The 17578-nt window shown below is 42.6% G+C and overlaps 1 protein-coding gene across 1 annotated transcript in view; it reads right to left on the reverse strand.

Moving 5' to 3' along the window:
- Positions 1 to 8262: 8262 nt before the first annotated feature.
- The window catches only part of med10 (mediator complex subunit 10), a 28214-nt gene continuing 18898 nt past the window's right edge, over positions 8263 to 17578 (reverse strand). The window contains exon 4 of the mRNA XM_038797191.1: positions 8263 to 9305. Within this exon, the coding sequence (XP_038653119.1) occupies positions 9207 to 9305 (99 nt within the window). The 3' untranslated portion in view covers positions 8263 to 9206. The remainder of the gene's footprint in view (positions 9306 to 17578) is intronic.

Raw genomic sequence — 17578 nt, forward strand, 5'->3', positions numbered from 1 at the left:
AATCACCAGTTAGAATACACACACTATAAAGGCAGAGGGCTCCACAGTTCCCGCTCATTCTGGGTGCTGCCTCTGAGTGTAATAAGAACTCATCCAGCCCAGCACTGACTCACAACACGTGCTGAGAGAATCAACTGGTTCGGACAAGGCTTAGATCTCTAGTTTAAGTTAGCATCATTTAGACCCACAGTCATCGTGTGTTAGTTAGTTAGAAATAGTTAATAAAATTGAGTTGAACCTTCATCAGTGTTGGAAGTGTCTGTTCATCTCTCAAGTCTACACTAGCCAACACTTCAATAATAAAGTGTGAATAGCTTTTTAAAAAAATATTTTTATTCAGGACATTTTCAATTTATATACAAAACATAAGAAACAATCATCCTTATACACTTACCATCATACAAAAAATCCTCCATTCCCTTGAACACCTCGCATGTCCCACTTCATAATTATAATGTAAAACAAAGATACCCCGTAACAAAACAAATCGCTCCCCCCCCCTCACCCCCGTCGACTACCATTTCTTCAAGAAGGCGGTGAACAACCTCCACCTCAAGAAGAACCCCTCCTCTGATCCACTTTTCCAGATGTAGGAATTCTGCCTGGTCACTCCCCCCCCCCCCCCCCCCCCCCCCCGGTGCCCGCCACCCTAACAAAACCTGCTTCCAGGCTACCAGGGAGGCAAAGGCCAACATGTCAGCCACTCTCCCCACTTCCAGCCCTGGATCCTGCGGCCGATTTAGATGAGCCGATTTCTTGGATGCTGATAATGATTCAATTATTACAACATCTCAGTTCACTGGAAGGTTTCTGGTAGAGTTTGTTTCTTTTTTTGTTAGAACTTTTGGTTTTTTTTTGTTTATTTCTTGAATTGAGCAACACATTTCAAAAAGGGAGAGAGCAGCCTTCATTCAGCCTGTTCCTCTGAAGCAGATTGACTTGACTCTGACTGTTACTTACAAACTCTCTCTCATGACTGAACAAACTTGTCTAGAAGTATTTCACCAATTGTGTATTTCCCAGAGGTGTGGAGTGGGTCTGTTTCTGGCACAGATTGTTTCAATATCCAGTACTTTGCATTATAGTGCCTCTCCTTTGACAGTTACAACTTTCTATGGGCGCTCTCTCTCTTCACATTCCCCTCAGTGCGATTCGTTTGGTTCTCACTTTCACCTTGGAATGAGCCATTCCATTTTTAAGCTCTCAGTTCAGATTCCAAAATTCCCAGTCAGTTGAAAGTTGAAAATCATAATTTCAAGTATAAAGAGGCAGAGCCTCATGACACAATGAAGAAGAAAGCCCTCATGAACTACAAGCAATTGCCCAGCAAATAAAGTTCAGGTACTCAGAGCTAGAATCTGCTTATCAATACTGATTGAAACTTCAAAACAGCAGACAAGCTGCTGCTGGATCTGGAAATGCTCGAGGGTTGTATGAAGGAACCATGAAAGCAAGAGGCCCAAAATAGCCACCATGTACAGAAACAAAGGGAATCGCAATGACGGCAAAAATTACTGAGGCATCTTTGGGGGGGGGGGGGAAGAGAAGGTGTTTGCTCACAATGCACTGACCAGATTGCAGATCCTGGCATCGCATATCAATCATAAGTCACAGTGGGGCTTGAGGTGGTAGATGAGGTGATATGATTTTCTCACTTTGGCAGTTACAGGAGAAGTGTTGCAAACAGCGCAGAGCACTCTTCGTTGCTTTCATAGTCTTCACCACGGCCTTTGAACTTGTCAGCAGAGACGGATGCTTTCAACTACTGCAGGATATAGGCTGCCAGCCTGGACTCTTGGAAATCATTTCTTCTTTCCACGAGAAGATGCAGTTTTGTCAATTACAACACATCATCCGAGGCTATCAAGGTCAAGGCTGCATCCTGGCATCAACTCTCTTTGGCATATTTTCTCAATCCTGCTTCCGAAACGCTTTTGGTTTCTGAAATCAGGATGTCTCCCTGCAGCCCAGAGCCAAAACCAAACTGTCCAATCTGGCAGGAATGTGCACCAAGACCAAAATGCAGAATGCCTTAATTCAGAGCTTTTCAAAGTGCGCGTCACGATCCGCAGATGGGTCGTTGGCAGATGTCAGAAGGGCAGCGGAGCTAAGGGTCATGGTGTTCTGCATTCACCAGCCTCTAAATGCAGTTTCCCCAAACATCAGCATTGAGGCCTGTAGGAAAATCGTGTCTAAAATTTGGTTGTCTAAAGGGACCATCTATTTGATGGATTTTGCCCCCCCCCCCCCCCCCAACCAATCCAAACCCCCTTCCTGCCGACAGCTCCGCCTCGACAACCATGTGCAGTGAACTGTTTGGGGGATTTCTTGCCCGCACCTGGCCAAAGCTCCAGCCCAAGAGTTCACCCAGACGCGTTCTACCTGCATTTATAATCCCCTGGACATGGACCCCATGTGCTCTGCCTGGATGCAGAACAGTTTTATGGTGGACATCATAAATGGGATCATAAATGGGACCATAAATGGGATCACACTCTCACCCCCCCCCCCCCCCCCCCCCTCACCCCTCCCCTCCCCACACACAGGAAGCATGTTGAGTGCTTATGCAAGACAATTTGTTTTTGGTCCACATCCTTCAACCTTAGTCAACATCCTTTCGTCAAATAGGATTCCAAGAGGTGCAAATAGTGGTCACTACACTCAGTTGACAAGTTGTTTAGGGTCATCCTTAAGATTATTCATTATAAGATTGTAGTATTTAACTATTGATCAATGTAAAGGCCAGAACTGCCTTGTGTTAGAGCGATTTATACCCAAGATTTTGAACGTTTGTGCAGATGAACTCTGCTTTTAATTTTTAATCCCCAATTCATATGAAAATTGTTATTTTAATCTTATAACTATTTATAAACTGGATTTTCTCAACTTCGTATTTATAGCTGCATTCCTTCACGTGCTGATGAAGCCACGGTGGCATCCCATGCTGAAGTCCCTTGCAACAGCTTGTACATCACTTCTCACAGGCCTGCAAGGAGTTTGAACCATCAGCACCAGAAAGGCCAAAGAGAGGCCAGGACATAAAGACTACACATTCAAAGAACAAAGAACAATGCAGCACAGGAACAGGCCCCATGGCCCTCCAAGCCTGCACCGATCACGTGTCCTATCTAGATAAACCGCCTGTATCCTTCTATACCCGTCTGTTCATGTGCCTATCCAGATAAGTTTTAAAGGTTGCTAAGGGCTGAGGAGTCACTAAGACAACTCCCTCATCTTGGAATTAACCTAGTGAGCAGCCTCTAATGCCTCTTCAAATAAGGGGACAAAAACTGTATATAGTACTTCAGGTGCGGTCTCACCAATACTTTGTACAATTGCAGCTTCCCTACTTTTGTACTGCATTCCTTTAGCTGCAAGGGCCAAAATTCCATTTGCCTTCCTTGTTACCTGCTGTACCTGCATACTAGTTCGCAACAATTCATTTATGAGAACATCCAGATCCCAGGTGCCGGAATGTGGCGACTAGGGGCTTTTCACAGTAACTTAATTGAAACCTACTCGTGACAATAAGCGATTTTCATTTCATTTCACTATCTTTCCATTTTTCCAACCAAAATGGATAACCTCACTTGTCCACATTGAAATCCATCTGCCAAATTTTGGCCCACTCACCTATTTACATCCATTTGTAAATGTCTTATTTCCTCATTGCAATTTACTATCCCACCTATTTTAGTGGCATCTGCAAATGTAGCTACAGTACATCTATCCCGACTGCCAAGTCATTAATATATATTGCAAATAGTTGCCCCCCCCCCCCCCCCCCCCCCCGAGGGCCGAACCCTATAGCACCCCACTAGTTGCATCTCGCCAACCATTAAAAGACCCATTTATCCTGATCTTCTGCCGGTTAGACAGTCTTCTATCCAAGCTAATAAAATTATCCCTAATCCCATGTGATCGTAACTCATGTATTAATCTTTTGTGTGGCACCTTAGCAAATGCCTCCTGGAAGTCCAAATATACATCTACAGGATGCCCATTATCCATTTGGCTTGTTACAGGTTCAAAGAACTCTAGCAAATTAGTCAAACACAATTTACCCTTCATAAAACCATGCTGACTCTGATGGATTGTATTTTGACTTTCTAAATGTCCTGTTATTAGCTCCTTAATAATTAATTCTAACAATTTCCCAATAGCATACATTCAACAAACTGCTCTATAGTTTCCCACTTTCTGCCTCCCTCCCTTTTTGAATAAGATGTGGAGATGCCGGCGTTGGAATGGGGTGAGCACTGTAAGAAGCACTTACAACACCAGGTTAAAGTCCAGCATGTTTGTTTCAAACATTAGCTTTCGGAGCACACTCCTTCCATGTTAGACTTTAACCTGGTGTTGTAAGACTTCTTTTTGAATAAGGGCATTACATTGCCATTTTCCCAATCCACTGGAACCTTTCCTGCATCCAGCAAATTTTGGAATATTAAAATGAATGGATCCACCATCTCTTTTGCCACTTTCGTTAAGACACTATTGTGTAGGTCAGGGGTGGGCAAACTACGGCCCGACAAAGGTTTTTATGTGGCCCGCCAATGAGGTGCCCGGAATCATAACCGGCATTTTTGAAAAGCCGCCAGGGAAAAGCCGCTGAAGTAAATGCGCTTATTCAATAAGCGCATTTACTTCAGCGGCTTTTCAAAAATGCCGGTTATGATTCCGGGCACCTCATTGGGACAGCACGGTAGCATAGTGGTTAGCATAAATGCTTCACAGCTCCATGGTCCCAGGTTCGATTCCCGGCTGGGTCACTGTCTGTGCGGAGTCTGCACGTCCTCCCAGTGTGTGCGTGGGTTTCCTCCGGGTGCTCCGGTTTCCTCCCAGTCCAAAGATGTGCGGGTTAGGTGGATTGGCCATGCTAAATTGCCCGTAGTGTCCTAAAAAAAAGCACGGTTAAGGGGGGGGGGTTGTTGGGTTACGGGTATGGGGTGGATACGTGGGTTTGAGTAGGGTGATCATGGCTCGGCACAACATCGAGGGCTGAAGGGCCTGTTCTGTGCTGTACTGTTCTATGTTCTATTGGCGGGCCGCATAAAAACGCGCTTAGTGGGGTGGATGAGTGGGGCTGTCTCATTGGTCGGTTTAGTTGGGTGTGCGACCAATAGGAGTCCAGGTTACAAACAATAAGCTTATTGTTTGTAACCTGGACTCCTATTGGTCGCACACCCAACTAAACCGACCAATAAGGCAACCCCACTCATCCACCCCACTACGCGCGTTTTTATCGTTGACTCGGCTAGGCTGTGCTTCTGTCAGTGTTAAGGATCAGCACAAGCAACTTGACACCTGATTTCAACAAACTGGTAAATGACTGCCGTCAGATGCATCATTCTCATTGACATTGTTCTGTTACCTACTGAGTTACTTTGTTTATCAAATAAATGTGCTTTTGTTTCTTTAAAGACCTTTTATTTTGGCTATTTAAAATATTAATTATTTTACTTAATATACTATGCGGCCCTTTAAAATTGTGAATTTCTGAATGTGGCCCTTGCACGGAAAAGTTTGCCCACACCTGGTGTAGGTCATCAGGCCCTGTGGACTTTTCTGTCTTCTGTCCCAATAGTTTGTTTAGCGTTTTTCCCTATTAATGATGATTGTTCCAAGTTCCACATTTTCTATTACCTCTGCATTACCTGTTACGATTAGGGTGGTACTAGTATCCTCGAAGGTAAAAGGTGAGGCAATACATTGATTTAGCATCTCTGCTATCTGTGTTACCGCACTATTAACTCCCGTCTCATCCTTCAAGGGACCAACATTCATTTTAGCTACTCTTCCCTATTATCTACTATCCTTTTGTATATTTTGCGCTAGTTTCCTTTCATAAGTTACCTTTGCTCATTTTATTATCTTTTTAGTAATCCTTTGTTGATCTTTAAGTTTCCCCATCTTGCAGCCTGCCACTGTCCTTTTCAATGTGGTATGCCTTAATGTTTTCCTTGATGTTATCTTTAACTTCCTTGCTTAGCCATGAATGTCACCCCCAATCCTTTTTCAATATATTTTAGTTGGGAGGAATTGAATATCTCCTTAAACAACCACCATTGCTTCAAATCAACCTCAACAGACATATACCCTGGGTGCAAGTCCACTGTCTCCTGACACAGACGGACACCAGTTACAAAGGATTACCATGCAAGAAAAGCTTAATCTCCCAATTTGGGTCATTTTCTGTAATATAAAATACAATGTATATTTTAATGTTGGAAACACTGTGGTCTGGCAACAGCTGTGGAGAAAGTTTACATTTTAGGTGTGTGAACTTTCATCAAAACTGGCTTTAGATCAGAAAGGTCAACAGGTTCTCATTCACGGCTGCCAGACATGGCTGAGTGTCTCTAGCATTTTTCATTTTTATTTCTCATTGTCAGCACCTAGTGTTTTGATTTTGTATTAATGGTGAAATGGTTGTTCCTGATTATTCCCTCATTTTCACTTTCTTTAATTTTTGCCATTACATTTTGATTCAATTTGATTCATTTGATTCAAAAAGCCAGCAATTTAGCTCAGTGTGCTAAATACTGCATGTAGACAGCACTCTTTCGATGTCTTTGTAGATGTCTATCCAGTAAACAGCTGATTTGACTCTGAGTCTAAATTTCTCCATTTCCATGTGGCCTTCATAGACCCTCTGGAGAAGTTCTTCCTGCATCGTTTTAGGTTTGATTATTTTGGATCTGGCCAACAGAACACTTCAGAAATTAGGTGATAGACCAATACTGCTGTACAGCTGACAGTGTTTTTCCTGTATCTTATCAAACCATCTCTGGATCATTGAGAACATAGAACATACAGTGTAGAAGGAGGCCATTCGGCCCATCGAGTCTGCACCGACCCACTTAAGCCCTCACTTTCACCCTATCCCCATAACCCAATACCCCTCCTAACTGTTTTGGTTACTAAGGGCAATTTAGCATGGCCAGTCTACCTAACCTACACGTCTTTGGACTGTGGGAGGAAACTGGAGCACCCGGAGGAAACCCACGCAGACACGGGGAGAACGTGCAGACAACTGTTTATAAATACGAGAAAAGTCAATAAAAAAATATATATATTTTTTTAAACGTTTGTGTGTGGCATAGATAACAGAGCACAATAAACTTCCCCATTGTTCGGTTATGTTTTTGTGTGGCATACATAAAGAGGCACATTAAACTTCCACAGAAAACAAGGTCATAGAACTGTTATTCATTTTTGTATCCCAACACCCATAAAAGATTCATCCTGAAAGCATGCTTGATCCAATTTGATTCCTTTTCATCCAAAACCTGGGTTAATGTCATCTAAACAACCATATATTTGCTGACCACTCTACTGGGTGATTTAATCCCACCTAAAATTTGCAGCGGAATCATTGAAGATACAAATATAGTTCAGACAGTCAGGGAAGATTAACTAAAAAGTAATGGTTAAATTTGTAGTCCTCTGGAAGTTTATTTTGGAGTTGAATTAGTGGATGCTCCACAATCAAGCCAGATTTTCACATTTATAGCAAAAGCCTAAAGGTTCTTGCAGATGCATATCAGAATTCTGCACCCACCCATAAAATCCCTAGTTTTATTATAATGACGCTTCACTTGCTGAATCTTTTTGCTTCTGGAACTCCCTGATCAGCTTGCCTCAACATCCTGTGTACACATAACTGCAAGTGTATAATTAATTATAAAATGCATGTCAAAGCAGTTATTGATCCACATTAGTTAGTTGTTTCTGACTGAATTTACCTTAATATCCAATTTGTTTTAAAAATATACTATATGTACGGGATAAGTTTTCAAACTGGATCCCTGGACCATATAGGGTAGGCAAAGTCATCAAATCCAAATCATTAATAAGTCTAATTCTCTTACCTTTATACTTGTTGGCTTTCTGGCAACTAACTTTTGCTGCCATACATGATTTAGTTAAAAGGTCTGCAATCGTACACTGAGGAAGCACAAATGTTAAGACAGTGGGTCCTAATGGCAATAGACAACCATTAGATGCCAAAGTTTCAAAATGTTACTATTCGATATGTTTCCAACTGTACCCAAGGTTTTAGTTAGGTGTCAAGTTGGGGCTCCGTCATCCAAACGGGCTAGAGCTCAGTGAAAAAGGAAAGTCATTATAAATCTGTCTTTTGCATCTGAAAATCAGTGCCTGGAATTAATGAAAGGGAAATATAAAGCATGAGGTACATGTTTGTTGATATTTATCTTTAGGACTCTCAATATTAATAGGTAATAAAAGGCTTTCTAGTATATTTGGAAAAATCAAACTTTATTTCAATGAACATGTGTGCCTTAAGGACATATAAAAATTTACAAACCTCAAGGGCCAGAAAAATACTCTCCCCACACCTTCTCCTCCCCCCACCCCACCCCTCACTGGATAGTCAGTATATACAGCTCTCAGAGAAAATAGCTGATCTGGAAGAAAATGTTAAAAATGCTCAGCAGATCTGACAGCACTTATGGAGAGAAACAGTTAATGTTTCAGGATGGATTATTTTTCATCGGAACTGGAAAAAGATGATTTAGGTTTGACTGGCACCTTTAAAATGCTGCAATATTAATTGTTGAAAAGTGAGACTGAGGTTTCAGCGATAATTAGCATCACTACTTGATTCGGCACCATCAGGAGAGGCATGAAAGAAAATTAGTATTTAAGATAGTGCGAAAGAGACTCTGGATGGTATGCACTTTGTGCTATAAAGTCTTTTTTTTGCTCTGAATATTCTTAGAGTCTTCTTTTCCCCTTTAAAGACATTTATAAATTGTAGTTGGTAATAACGATGATTAAACAAAAAACTGTTTAGGCATTCTGGTAGCAAAGAACTTTTGTTACAAAAATTGCTACACTGACTAGCACTATACAAAATTAATTATGTATACTGATACAAAAGTATCTCAATCTGTTCAACTGAGTACATCTTCCATCCAATCGCAATTTTGTCTTCATATAACCCGACATGGACAAACTAAATCCAATTCAATCCAAGCACTAATGCATCTAAGAAGTAAAAAGGCATTTGCTTATTTCCAAGTTATTTTCAAGTCCATTTTAGTGTAGGAAACAGACTATGTATTTCTCTTAAGCATTAAAGAAGAATTTCTCAGGCTGCAAAAAGTTAGCCACATTCAGTTGGTTCCCAAAAAAAAGGAAGCAGTATAGTTCCACTAAATAGAATATAGTAGATCCAGCTACGTAGGCAGATGGTCTTCACATCGGATAGCTCGGTATTTGGACATTTCTTCAGGAAAGACTTTGCTCAGTTCGTGAATCAGAAGCCCCTTGAATTTCTGAAACAATTAAAAAAAAAAAATTGACTACAGGTACTTGCAAAACATTTTACCATGACAAGATTTTTATTTTTATTCCTCAGGACATCATTTTCATTTTAACTCCCCATCAAGGGCATACACATACTCTCCATCCATCGTATCAACACCGCCCACCTCTACATCATCCCTGCTACCAGTCATTTTCAGGTTGTATTACTTAAAAATACTTTCGCTGATACTTGATGTTACGAGAATATGGTTGCTAAATGCTTTAAAGACATTTTTAAATTTTAAAACAAGACAGAGAAAAATAATTACACAAAAATATCTCAATAGTAGGATGAGTTATGTAATGCAGTACAATTTCCAGATTTTCATTAGCTTAAAAAGCAATTGGCATAGAGGTTTCATTACCAGTGCAAAACAAAAAGGTAATTAATCAACCCAAGCTATTCTTGGGACACTTATTTCCAGTTTATCAGTATTGTCATAACAATGCAAGGTGGAGAAGAAAAGAAAAGGAGGATTGAAAAGGAGGAAACACCAGCTTTGGTGATGATCTGGGGAAGGATGGATTCTCCTTTGATAGCTGCATACAAAGTATAGAAACAATGTTATCGACAGAAATTCAGGTAATGTTTACGTAGTATCAAATGTTTCATAATAGGAAAAGGCTTCTAGCCTAATTTACAACAGTGTTTCTCTCCACACAATCCACTTAGTTAAATTCCATTGCATCACTGTTCATTTCAGAGTACATAGAGTCTTTTCAGGCATAGCAGACTCTCAGGTGACAGATCTGGGTGGGAAAGTGGGTTGGAACAATCAACTCTTACCCCCTTCCCACCCTCAACTACTTAGCAGCCAGTAGATCCACACCCTGTTTCAGAAGAGGAAACAAATGGAAATGCTATGAAACATGTATCAATGTTGAGAATTTATTCCAAATAAAATTTGTTGCATCTCAAAGATGTGTAAAGCACTAACTGACTATTGCATCATCTCACAGAATACCAGTATCTCCTCCTGTCACTCAAGACATTTAATGTCATACAGGACAGTATTCAATTGAATGCCCTCATCCACATTGCAATTCAGGCAGCCAAGAATAGGATGATATCAATTGGACTAGAAAAGAAATGTTTTTTTTTCCAGTTCAGTTCGCTTCTTGACAGGCAAGTACAAAGCCACAATTGCCTAAAGGAAATTCTGTCTTTTATATTACATTGACAGTCACAGCAGCATTCTGAACCCAGGAAGCTTGTGAATGTCATACTCCTTTAAAACTACAGATTTGTCTCCAATATGCTTGCTACATTATGATGCATTGTTGCTCAGACATTCTCCTTCTTATGACAGAAAGTGGAACAGATCTGGGAAATTGCTGATGGAGTGAAAGGGCCCAGATCTTCCAGTCAGCAAAGGAACAGGATGGACCTGCCACCTTCCAAATGCATCTATCAACCACCAAACCAAGCATCAATTCCACAACATCCTCCCCCTTCCCCACTCCCTTAGCCACATACATGGGTCACCAATTCCTACATCCGCCCCCCCGTCCCCACCAATCCCAGAAAATGCGGATTACCTCTTCCTGCACTCCACCCAACAATGTTGACTCTCCTGAAATTAGCCAGGGATTCTGAAAGATGAGTTGGGGGAGAGGGAGCACCAAGCACCAGTGGGGGAGGATCTACAATATAGGTGGTAAGGGCTTGGGAACATCGTCAGGGTTGCTGTGGGTGCTGGAATTCTTTTCATTTACTTAGATGGCATCTGGAGTAGGCTTAGAATCCCTACAGTGCAAGAGGCCATTTCGGCCCATCAGGTCTGCACCAACCCTTCGAATGAGCACTTTATCCATGCCCATTCGCCCCTATCCCCGTAACCCCATACCCTAACATGCACGTCCCTGGACACTAAGTGGCAATTTAGCATGGACAAGTCACCTAATTTTAAACATGTTGGGAAAAGCTCTGAGTCTGCAAAAAACAGGCTATGTATTGCACAAAGAAAACACATCGCTGTGGCTCTAACCCCATGACCAACAATCAAAGTTAAAATTTTCTGTTCAAGTACCATGCATGTGCACGGACAGGACTTCTGCATGGTTCAGTTGCACATCAGCAAATTAACTAGAGTTATTTTCTCCCCATAATCACAAGATTCAGGTCACTAGTTTAGAGATAGATTACAAGGACATAAGCATCACATCTTGTATTCTCTATTTGTTTGGGCACGTATGTTACACCACACCATGAATTTGTTTCTTTGAAACATCTGTGCTTACTGAAGTGCAAAGATTAAGTGGGAGTGTTCCTAAATATTAAATAGCTTTGGTGGATAGCTGCAGCCATGGCACTGGAAAGACAGTATTACAGAACTTCCAGTTTCTATGGTAGCATTTCCTGAAAGCAAAACTCAATCTAACCAAAAAAACAAACGCAACGAAAATCAGTACAAAATTATCGATGCTTAACATTTTTCGAATTCACAGCTTTGAAAAGCTGTAAACATTTAACAGTAAATATCAATACAGATTTTCAAAACAGAGCTGTTCTTTCCAATGCACACTGACCTCAATTAAATAAGAAGTTTCTGGACTCTGTTAGCTATGCGCTGCTGCATAATTCAATGCCAACGCCAGATTCTACGCTCCACTCTGTTTCCATTGAGATTTCCTTTTTAACTCAAAAGATGCAAAATAGTACACAGCTGTAGATGAGTCTTAAATTGGAATTAGATATTACTGTAAAATAACCATCTGAGTCAACAAGTTGTATTTATGTAGCACCTTTTAACAGCGTAAAATATAAAGGTGTTTTGCATAAGCCTCACCAAACGAAATTGGATAGCAACCACATAGCGGCACTTAATGAGTGACCTCTCAAACTGCAGAGTAAATTCTATCATATTGTGGTCACTCCTCCCCAAGGGTTCCTTCACCGTAAGCTCCCTAATCAAGTCTGCCTCATTACACATCACCAAATCCAGAATTGCTTGTTCCCTAGTGGGCTCTACTATAAGCTGCTCCAAAAAAACATCTCTTAAACATTCCACAAATTATTTTTTTTGGGATCCACTACCAACCTGATTTTCCCAGTCTACATGCATATTGAAGTCGCCATGATTATTGTAATATTGCCTTTTTTACATGCTTTCTCTATCTCCTGATTTATTTTCTTCCCCACATCCTGACTACTGCTAGAAGGCATGTACATAACTCTCATCAGGGTCTTTTTACCTTTACGATTCCTCAACTGTACCCACAGAGATTCCATGCCTTCTGATTCTATATCGCTCCTTGCAATCGATTTAACTTTATTCCTTACTAACAATGCAATCTCACCCCCTTTGCCCATCTGCCTGTCCTTTCGCTAGGACACATATCCTTGTATATTTAGATCCCAGCCCTGATCCCCTTGCAGCCATGTCTCTGTGATGCCCACATCACCACACCGGCCAATTTCAATGTGCGCAACAAGCTCATTTACCTTGTTCCGTTGTAGCCATCTGGGATGGCCACTTTCAGTATACAAAATGGACACTCGCAGAGCCTATAGGGAAAAATGGACAATACAAAGCAACGAGCAGGCACAGAGCCTGAACGTATATTTGGAAGGCAGTTTGCAGACGGAATCGAAACTCTGGGTCGATTTACATATTGATGGCCCATCTCCAGGAAACAAAGAACGAGTGCTCAGATAGCCGAAACTGTCCCAGACAGTCCGGCACCATTACCTCAACCAGAAGAGGCAAACAAAGCAAGGCCAACGGCCACCTAGGACACGCCCAGCCATCAAGGCACCAGCCCCTTTATTGGTTTAGATCGATGACAATGATCAAGAAGCTGCCCAATTAATTGGGACCAAGTTTAAGGCCCACCTAAAAGCGCGCAAAGCCCCTCCAAGTATAAGAAGGAACCCCCGCCAAAGATTTAGTCTCTTGGATTCGGCTCTCAAGCGGAGAGACCCTTCCACCAGCACCACCAGAAGCAAGTAAGTTCAAGTTCAACGTTCGCTACCAGACGGACGACCTTAGCTGTACTCCTGTTACCTCTTCAAACCCAACAATGGCCATTGTTCCTCTGACCCAAGTGGGCACCTGAAGTTAAGTATAGGTGTTAGCGATAGATATAGTTTAGCTTGTAGTGTTATTGTGCATGAGTAGATCTTACTGTGTGTAAATAAAGTAGTATTGATTTTGAACTAACAAACTGGTATATTGGCTCTTTGATCGGTATTCAGGTTGAACCTTGTGGCGGTATCGAGAGATACCTGGCGACTCTGACGACATAATTAGGATTAAGAAAGGTGACCTTATTAACTGCCATATTTATAGCAAGTAAACAGAGCAACACTATATACTGTGCGTATTAAAAGGTACAATACCCTCAGTCCTGCATTGACCACCTTACTTCTCTCACGTCACCTTTTTGCTCTGCCCGAGGGTGATGTTCTATCATTTGTGTTCTCTATTTCCCTTCAGTTAGGACACCTAAGCCAACGCTCTGGTTCCCACCCCTCTGCCATATTAGTTTAAATTCTCCCGAGTGACTCTAGCAAACCTCCCAGCCAGGATATTGGTGCCCGAGTTTAGATGCAACCCATCCTTCTTGTACAGGTCGCACCTGCCCCGGAAGTGATCCCAATGGTCCAGAGATCTGAAACCCTCTCCCCTACACCACTGGTTTAGCCACGTGCTTAGCTGCACTAGTCTCCTATTTCTGGCCTCACTCGCACGTGGCACAGGAAGTAATCCTGAGATTACAGCCCTAGAGGTCCTGCTTCTTGGTTTACTGCCTAACTCTCTGAATTACTTCTGCAGGACCTCATCACCCTTCCTGCCTATGTCTTCATTACCTATGTGTACTACGACCTCTGGCTGTTCACCCTCCCCCTTCAGGATGTCCTGTGTTTGTTCAGAGACATCCTTGACGCTGGCACCAGGGAGGCAACACTTTCCTGGAGTCTCTTTCATTCCCACAGAACCGCCTATCTATGCCCCTGACTATAGAGTCCCCGATAACTATCGCTCTCCTGCACTTTGCCCTCCCCTGCTCAGCAACAGAACCAGTTGTGGTGCCATTGTTCTGGTTGCTGTTGTTTTCCCCTGATAGGCTATCCCCCGCAATAGTATCCAAAAAGGTATACCTGTTAGGGCATGGCTACTAATGGTGGAGCGATTGAAATCAGAGATGTACAAGAGATCAGAACTGGAGGAGCATAGATATTGGAGATGTAGGCTGCAGATAGTTAGAGAGACAGAGAGGATAGGGAGGGATTAGAAAACAAAGATGATAATTTAATATTGAATGGTTACCAGACTGGGAGCCAATTTAGGTCTCAGTACATGGGGACAGATTAATGAAAATTGAGATTTGTACAAACATCATTTTGAATGAACTCCAGTTTTTGTTTTATTCTTTCACAGAACATGGGCATTGCTGGCTAGGGCAGCACTTTTAATGCCCATCCTGAATCACCCTCAAGAAGATGATAAGCTGCCTTCTTGAACCATGTGGTGTAGATATCTACAGAGAGAGGGTGTTCCAGGATTTTGACTCTAGTGAGTGAACTAACGGCAATATAGTTCTACGTCAGGATGGTGCTTTGTTTGGAGGAGAACTTGCATGTGGTGCTGTGCCTATGCATCTGCTACCACTGTTCTTCTAGGTGGTAGCGATTGTGGGTTTGGAACTTGCTGTTAAAGAAGCCTTGGTGAGTTGCTGCAGTGTATCTTGCAGATGGTACATGCTGCTGCCACTATGCACACTGGTGGAGCGAGGAAGTGGTGGAAGGGGTGCTAATCAAGCAGGATGCTTGTCCTGCATAATGCTGAGATTCCTGTTGTTAGAGCTGCACTCATCCAGACAAGTGGAGAGTATTCCATCACACTCCCAATTTGTGCCTTGTGGATGGTGGACAGGCTTTGGGGAGTCGGGTGAATTACTCGCTGCAGAATTACGTGCCTCAGACCCCCCCCCCCCCCCCCCCCCACCTTGGATGTTCATATTAGGGGATTCTGCAATGGAAATTCCACTGAGGAGAGATGGTTGGATTCTCTAATTAGAGGTGACCATTTTCTTGCACTTGTGTGGTATGAATGTTATATGCTACTTCTGCTGAAGCCTGAATGTTGTCCGGATCTTGCTGCATATAGACACAGACTTTTTCAATACCCAAGTAGTTGTGAAGGGTATGAAACATTGTGCAATCATCAGCGAACATTCCCACTTCTGATGCGAGGGAAGATCATTGATGAAGCAGCTGAATATGGTTGGGCCTAGGAAATGACCCTGAGCAACTTGTGCACTGATGTTCTAGACCTGAAATGATTGATCTCTAACAACAATGACCATCTTCCTTTGTGCTAGGTAAGGCATCACCAACCAGTGGAGAGTTCCCTTCCTGATTCCCATTGACTCCAGTTTTGCTAGGGTCCCTTAATGTCACACTTAGTCAAAGTTGCCTTGATGTCAAGGACGGTCACTTACTTGATCTCCAGTTCAACTCTTTTGCCCATGTTTGGACTAAGGCTGCAATGAGTTTAGGAGCCAAGTGATCCTGGCAAACTGTGTGTCAGTGAGCGGTTATTCATGCCAAATGCCAGTTGATTGCATGTCGACGGCCCCTTTCAACATTTTGCTGATCAAGAGTAGACCGATGAGGTGGTAACTGGCCAAATTGGATTGGTCCTGCTTTTTGTGGACAGGACACATCTGGACTGTTCTCCACATTACTGGTTTGATGCTAGTATTCTGTACTGGAACAACTTTGCTAAGGGCACAGCTAATTCTGCAGTACAGGTCTTCAGTGTTGTCAGGGCTCATCGCCTTTGCAGTACCCAATGGCTTTAGCCAAGTCTAGAATATCATGTGGAGTTAATAAAATCATAGAATTTACAGTGCAGGAGGCCATTCAGCCCATCGAGTCTGCACTAGCCCTTGGAAAGAGCACCCTACGTGACCATGCCCCCACCCTATCCCAGTAACCCCACCTAACCTTTTGGACACTAAGGGCAATTAGCATGGCCAATGCATCTAACCTGCACATTTTTGGACACCGGAGCACCCGGGGGAAGCCCACGAAGAGGAAGTGCAAACGCCACAAAGGAACCTGGTCCCTGGAGCTGTGAGGCAGCAGTGCTTGCCAGAGTGCCACCCAAATAACACATTAGAATTGATGACGGCTGGCACCTGTGATGCTGGGACCTCAGGAGGAGCACTTTATGGTCCAAGGGCTGGGAAGTGGGATTAATATGGATTACTCATATTTGTTTTTTGTTGGTGCAAGCTTGATGGGCCGAAGGGCCTCGTCTGTACTGTATGATTCAATGAAGCAGAGATGGCTCACTCGTCACTTCTGGCTGATGATTATTGCAAATTTTTTAGCTTGGTATTTTGACTGCTGTACCGGGCTCCCCCATCATTGAGGATGGGGATATTTGAAGAGCCTCCTCCTTCTGTTATTTGTTCAACTGCCCACCATCATTCACAGCAGGGTATGGCAGGACTGCTGAGCTCAAATCTGACCCGTTGGTTCTGGGATCACTTAGCTCGGTTTATCACATGTTGCTTTTGTAGTTTTGCATTCAGATTTTGTAGTTTTGCATACCTTCATCAGGTTCACGTCTGATTTTTAGGTATGCCTGGTGCTGGTCCTGGACTGTCCACCTGCACTCTTCATTGAAGCAGGATCAATCCCTCAGTTTGGTGGTAATGATAGAATGGGGACATGCTGGGCCATGAGGTTACAGATTGTGCATACTACTTTGCTGCTTCTGATGGCCCACAGCACCTAATAGATGCCAAATCTTGAGTTGTGAGATCTGTTCAAAATCTATCCCATCTAGCACAATAGTACCACACAAAACAATGGAGAGAGTCCCCATGGTGAAGATGGGACTTTTTCTCCAGCTGGACAGTGCAGTGGCCATTTCTACAATACATTCATGGACAGATGCATCTGCAACAGATAAATTGGTGAGGAAGAATAGGTTTGATCCTGTTGTTGGTTCCCACACCACCAGCCATCGATCTATCTCGCAGCTGTCTCTTTTAGAATTCAGCCACGAGAGGGATGGAGTCAGTTACTTGGAAATGGAGATTAAGGTGCGAATTGAAGACAATGAGTACTATTTAATGGAGAGGTCGGGGTTCTTGCCCTCAGCAAAGTCCTATCTAATGTCACTTATTAATCCAGGTATTATACAGCCCTCCCACCTGATAATGGACATCATCTTGCACAATTCATGTTCCTCTTTTCTTTTAAACGATCCAGTTATAACTA

The sequence above is a fragment of the Scyliorhinus canicula genome, chromosome 5, assembly GCF_902713615.1.
Source record: "Scyliorhinus canicula chromosome 5, sScyCan1.1, whole genome shotgun sequence".
NCBI lineage: Eukaryota > Metazoa > Chordata > Chondrichthyes > Carcharhiniformes > Scyliorhinidae > Scyliorhinus > Scyliorhinus canicula.